General features: G+C 41.0%; 1 protein-coding gene across 1 annotated transcript in view; it reads left to right on the forward strand.

The window, feature by feature from the left end:
• cpamd8 (C3 and PZP like alpha-2-macroglobulin domain containing 8) overlaps positions 1 to 6712 on the forward strand; it is a 48120-nt gene that overhangs the window by 33301 nt on the left and 8107 nt on the right. The window contains exons 31-35 of the mRNA XM_010779039.1: positions 815 to 980; positions 2072 to 2158; positions 3244 to 3380; positions 4170 to 4325; positions 5101 to 5163. Coding sequence (XP_010777341.1) covers positions 815 to 980; positions 2072 to 2158; positions 3244 to 3380; positions 4170 to 4325; positions 5101 to 5163 — 609 coding nt within the window. The remainder of the gene's footprint in view (positions 1 to 814; positions 981 to 2071; positions 2159 to 3243; positions 3381 to 4169; positions 4326 to 5100; positions 5164 to 6712) is intronic.

Raw genomic sequence — 6712 nt, forward strand, 5'->3', positions numbered from 1 at the left:
GTCGTGTGTCGTGTGTGTGTGTGTGTGTGTGTGTGTGTGTGTGTGTGTGTGTGTGTGTGTGTGTGTGTGTGTGTGTAGAAAATGTATTTAGTTTTTTCAGTGAGAGTCATTACTTTATTTATCCCTTAAGTATTGTTTGTTTGTAGCCTTCATGCATCCAGGTAAACATCCCATTGAGATCAACAATCTCTTTTACAAGGGAGACCTGCCGCACATTGGTTACACATGTAACACAAAACAAAAAAGGACACATACAACATAATGACAGGGGTACAATTTACAAACGTATTCACAAAGACAGGTACCAGGAGTATCAAATATCAATCCCTCAAGCTGTGCTTTAAAATGATGCAAGGGAACCAAAATGCTCATTTTTTATATTTTTTGCAGAGTGTTCCAAGTTAGAGGAGTTGCGCACATAAAAGTTTTAGTGCCTAAAACAGTCCTAGCACTTGTAATAAAAACACATCCTGGGATCTTAGGCAATAGCTACTTGCGACTCTCTGTGATACCAGTGAGCAGATGTAAGGTGGTAGTTTACCCAGCATGGCTTTAGTATCAAATGGTTCTTCATTTTTTTTAACCAACATTGGGAAACATATTCTTAAAGCAGCAATTAAAACACACTGTTTTAAAATACACTGTTTTGAAATACACAGGTCTAAACAGCAGGTCATCACCAGCAGAGACTAATTAGACCTATTTCAGAAAAACAAAACTCCCAACTAAAAAAGTCCACCTTTGCACTGACTTTTAAAGTATTGACACCCTTGTGTTCATTTGTTTCTCCTATGTTCTCTCCTTTCTGGTCCAGGAGGAGAAGTTGGCTGTGGCCAAAGCCAAGGAGTTCCTGGAGAGCAACACGTACTCTGCAGACGACCCGTACACCACGGCGCTGTCTGCGTACGCCATGGCTCTGCTGCGCAGCGCCTACGCCCCGCTGGCCCTGCGCCGCCTCAACCACATGGCCATCACACAAGGTACTGCCTTACTCACATCTGGGAGACACTACTGGGTCATTTAGTCGGAATCACTTGCACTCAGAGATGGCAAAAGTACACATCCTTTACTCAAGTAGAAGTACAGATACTTGTGTTTAAAAATACTCTGGTAAAAGTAGAAGTACTGACTAAACTTCTTTACTCAAGTAAAAGTAAAGAAGTATGGGCTTTGAAATGTACTTAAGTAAAAAGTACCCATATCTAGCAGCTGTTTTAAAGAGTACCTGACCTCCCTTTATATTATAGAACAATAATGTCATTGTTAGCTAATGAATGTTTCCATGCTGAACAACGGCAACATGACAACGTTTTCATTGGTCCCTCTTCTTTAGAGAACACAAGGAAATTATGGATACATGGATCGTGTTCAAATCAATAGGCACGCAATGACTCTAAATAATAATGATCACGCCACCAAACACACATTCAAACTAAAGGAACCAGCCTGTTTGGAAAATGTGAGAAGTAGAAAGTACAGGTATTTGTGTTCAAAATGTAAGAAGTAGAAAGTACAGGTATTTGGGTTTAAAATGTAAGAAGTCAAAGTAAAAAGTCGTCAGAAAAATAAGTAGTGGAGTAAAGTACTGATAACAGAACAAAATGGGAAAATATGTTATGCTTATGATAACCACAGACCTTATTTCAGGCATTTAACCAAAAACAAATTAAAGAAATGCACATAGAGATGAAGGAACCTGATGTGCCAAAATGCTGACTAATTTCTGAGTTTTAGGGCTCATTCCTTCACCTCTATATTCAACACAGAAGTGACTGTGAAGGAAGCTGCTGTAGCGCTCAGCATTAGTTTAATCCATTCCCTCTGTTTCTTATCTCATCATCTGTTTCCTTCGGCCGTTTCCTTTTCTTCCTCATGACTACAGCTTTCTGCAAGTTTTGGCCGACATGACAGAGTTTAGCGGAACAAGATGTTCTTTTCTAATCACATTTATTGTATTCCAAAAGTACAATGAAGGCACAGGGCTTGGTTGCATAGATGCTGAAAGATTGAGCCATTAGGATGTTGGTACAATGAGTCACTAAGCTTTATCTCACCCCGTTTGTTTTTGTAGACGGACTCACCCACTGGAGTCTGACGGGCAGCACTATGACAGACGAGGACACCTTCATGGGCTTCAGTGATGGCCTTTCTCAGTCAGGTACTACTATTTAATGTAATATTATTTCATATATTTGGCATTATTACTGTATTACACTGTATATTTAGAGCAATGTTCTCGAAAACTGAAATCCTCATGCATATTTTTACACATTTGATGTTGTTATACAGTGTGGTAAAGCGTGGACATTGTGACTTTGACTACTCATTGTTTCTATAAATATGTTTTCATTTCTTCTCCATTTTCTTTACATTTTTATTTTTATAATTTGTGGTACAATATGTATTTTTCTTTAAAGGGCACCTATCATGCAAAATGCACTTTTTGATGTCTTTTATACATAAATATGTGTCCCCGGTGCGTCGGGGAACTCGCGCATCTTTTAAAAACGGGGGTACAGCGAGCGGATACAGATTTGCTGCCGATATGATGTCAAATCCGCAGCGGACCCACAGAAAGTTGCTATCAGAAACAATGGCCTTTACGTGTTTGGACGTAATCTCGTCCTTTGTTACATTAGCAAGCTCGCCTAAACACTCCAGAGCTAACCCTGTACTGAAGAGCACAATGGTTTTTAAAAAGGCAGGAAATAAAAAAAGGAACTCACCTTGTGATAAACCTGCATGAGAAAAAGCATTTGAGCTCCATACTGTTTCAGAAATAATCTTTGATGTGGTTTAGAACAGGATGGCGTTTTATCACAGCAGAATTTAACTTTATCTCCGGTAGAATTCTGATCAGGCATTAGCTCCGCCTCCTCTTTTTTTTTAATTTTCAAGCTAAGGACCCAAAATCCGCGTTTCTCTAACAGGGCTGCAATAGAGGGGTCCTACAATATATTTTTCCAATATAGCATAATAGGTCCACTTTAACTTTAAATGTTGTTTTATTTTACAAAGGAGCATCTGTTAAAGATCACATTTCCCTCCAGGGCTAATAAAGTAATTTTTTGTCTGATTCTCATTAGCTACCTATCAGAAAAATGGGACGAGATTGAATGGGACATTTATATTTGCTGTTCCTCTTTCCTTTTACCCTCTTGCCAACTTCAGAGATCTGAGACTGTCTCATTACCCAAACTTTAATGTAGAATCTAGATAAAAATCTAACATGTTTGTTTTCAGTGGTGTCAGCGGAGGTGGAGATGACAGCCTATGGTCTCCTGACCTACACTCTGCTGGGGGACGTGGCGTCCGCCCTGCCTGTCGTCAAATGGCTCTCCCAGCAGAGGAACGCTTTGGGGGGCTTCTCCTCCACACAGGTAGCCCCTTCCCTCCGGCGTCTCCTGCCTTTAGGTTCAGCCTCTTGTAGCAAAATCATAGCATTTGATGCAGTTTGTTTTTAGGCACAGAAAAATGTATCCTCCTCTGTCATAGCTATTCATATCGTACACAGCACTGAAAATGATCTTACTAAAGATATTGCCAGAGAGGGCAAAAAAAGTACACACATCCTTTACTCAAGTAGAAGTACAGATACTTGTGTTTAAAAATACTCTGGTAGAAGTGCTGACTAAACTTCTTTACTCAATTAAAAGTAAAGACGTATGGGCTTTAAAATGTACTTAAGTAAAAAGTACCCATAACTAGCAGCTGTTTTAAAGAGTACCTGACCTCCCTTTATATTAATAGAACAATAATGTCATTGTTAGCTAATGAATGTTTCCATGCTGAACAACGGCAACATGACAACGTTTTCATTGGTCCCTTTTCTTTAGAGAAGACCAGGAAATGATGGATACACGGACCGTGTTCAAATCAATAGGCACGCAATGATTAATATAATATATAAATAATAATGATCAGGCCATCAAACACACATTCAAACTAAAGGAACCAGCCTGTTTGGAAAATGTAAGAAGTAAAAATAAAAAGTCGTCAGAACAATTATTAGTGGAGTAAAGTACTGATACCAGACAAATGTACTTAAGTACAGTAACAAAGTATTTGTACTCCACTACTTCCCACCTCTGGATATTGCTTAAGATAAAATATATTTTATTGAACCCAAAGCTCCAGTGTAAAGTTGTTTTTCTTCAACCTCTCTGCAGGACACGTGTGTGGCTCTGCAGGCTCTGTCGGAGTACGCCATCCTGTCCTACGCGGGCGGGGTCAACCTCACCATCTCACTGGCCTCCACCAACCTCGACTTCCAGGAGACCTTTGACCTCAACAGAGACAACCAGAAAATCCTCCAGAGTGCCAAGGTAACCACATCCATGGAAACAGTGAATAACATACATGATTTATTCACGGCAAGCAGATGCAGATGAGGCATGATAATTGATTAACCATGCTCCTGCCTCCAGTTTGACAGCACTTTATCAACATTAGGCTTTAACTCCACTAATGATTTCCAGCACTTCAGGGGCGGCTTTCCCCTGAGACAAAACCCCATGCAACGTAGACATTTTCCCCTCTTTATTAAAGTGATTGATGAGAGATTACGCACCAGAACCACACTCTGGCATTAAACATTAATCTCTCTTTCTATGTCCGGCTGTTCAGTAGCCAGGACCTTTTTTACTCTGCCAAACCAAACCAGGCTTAACTGGACTGGATTTCCCAGAAGCGCCTTGTTGGTTTGTTGATTTTATAACTCCGTTTTGTATTGACCTGCTTGCCCACACATTACAACTTGACAGTGTGGGCAGGCAGCACCTTGGCCAGGGATCAGGGCGTCAGGTCAGCGCGCGCGTGTGTGTGTGTGTGTTTGTTTCGCTGTGTGTGTAAAAGTGATCCATCAGACAGCCAGAGTGGTTCAGGTGAGAGTGCAGTATGTTCTCTCAGCCGGGCATGTTTCTCCACTGTGATTAGTGGTGTCGGCTTAATTGGGGGCAATTAAGGACTGCTGGTTAGTAGCCAGGGAAGCACTAGTGGCAGTGCAGTAGCCTACAGCGTTCATTCACTTGATACATGACTCATTCACCTCTCCCTGCCCCCTCTGACTGTCTTTGTTTCTCTTCTGGTTTTGTTTTTCAGATCCCCAGTATCCCCACAGGCCTTTTTGTCAGCGCTAAAGGAGAGGGTTGCTGTCTCATGCAGGTATTGCAGTACTCTCACACACAACACAAACTCACACAAACATTTGCTGTCTTGGAAGAAAAGGGAACCATTATACTCTGCATGTGACGGTGTAGGGTAGTCAGTTACCATTAATACTGCCCACATTCCTCCCTTTAAACTGGAGTAATCTGGTAGAGTTTAGCGAGTTGTTGCGTAATTCCTGTTGATTCCTGAAGTCCCCTGAACAGGATGTTTAGTTCTTTAACACAGACATAAAAAATCTCTTTCGTAAGTACAATCATTCAGTTATTCGTCCTGAGGCGCCTCATGCAGAGTTCTTGCTGCGCCGGGCCGTAGTTCAAATCTGACCTGTGGCCATGTTGTTGTTTTTGAATTAATCTATACTATAACTTACATCTTCTACATTTGTATTCTTGTTATCCCTGTGTGAGCCCTTATCAGAATCAGAATCGGTTTATTGCCAACATGGCACAGCGGTGCAAACATAAACACAGTATAAGGAAACAAGTTGTAAGAGAAGGATACAAAATTAAATATGTTCTGCCCTTTCCTTTGTCTCCTATTGCTGTTATAGATAAAGGTTCATCTAATTGTATCTTATTTGCTGCACTCTCCTCATTTCTGTCTACCTTTGACTATGCTTTCCAATAAAGGAAAACAATCATTCTTCACTTTTGTCCCCCATTTTTATACGTCTGTCTGCTTAAAAACCAAACAAGGCATAAGTAAAATAGCACCAGGGATCAAAGATGTTTACAATCCCACTTTTGGAAACTTAAGACAGTGAGATGAGTTGATTTGACTGAGGCAGGGCTAGTTGCAGCAGCGGATGTTGTGTTCTGCTGTGCAGTCTCTGAAACATCTTCTTCTCAGCAGGTTTCTCACGCACGCACGCACGCACGCACGCACGCACGCACACACACACACACACACACATGCAGAAACACACCATTTTTTTTCTTCACACCTCTCTCCCTCTCTACTTTCCTTCCATCCACACCTCTCTGTGCGTCAACACACTCTCTGACAGACCCTCAGGCCAGCAGCACCTGGGCTCTAATGAAATACAAGAGCGGGGCAATCAGAGACCTGCGTGTGTGTGCCTGTGCCTGTGTGTGTGTGTGCGTGTGCGTGTGTGTGCGTGTGTGTGCGTGTGTGTGTGTGTGTGTGTGGTGATGTGTCCTGTGCTTCAGGATAATTATTATTATTATATATTATTAGTAGCTTTGCAAAGGACTCAGATGGGATGATTTATTCATTTATTTATTTATTACAGTTCTTGCAATAATAATATTTTGTGAAATTTAAAAAGAGCATCAAAGCAGTGTCGATGTGTTGTGGCTGAAATACAAGTCTACTAAAAGCATGTCTGGTGTCCGGTGAATATGATTTGTGGTTCAGGCTTTAACAAACCCGAGAGGACCCTAATCCGGGTCTGGCGGGTAGTTTTTTCACGAAACTGTGTCTCAGGGCTTCTTAATATTTTTTAAAACCTATTAATGTGTCATACTCACTTAATTGTTAGAAACTCAGCTAACTGAAAATATGAACAATTTTTACTGAAACA

Source organism: Notothenia coriiceps, unplaced genomic scaffold (assembly GCF_000735185.1).
Source record: "Notothenia coriiceps isolate Sejong01 unplaced genomic scaffold, NC01 NC01_scaffold00019762, whole genome shotgun sequence".
Taxonomy (NCBI): Eukaryota; Metazoa; Chordata; class Actinopteri; order Perciformes; family Nototheniidae; genus Notothenia; species Notothenia coriiceps.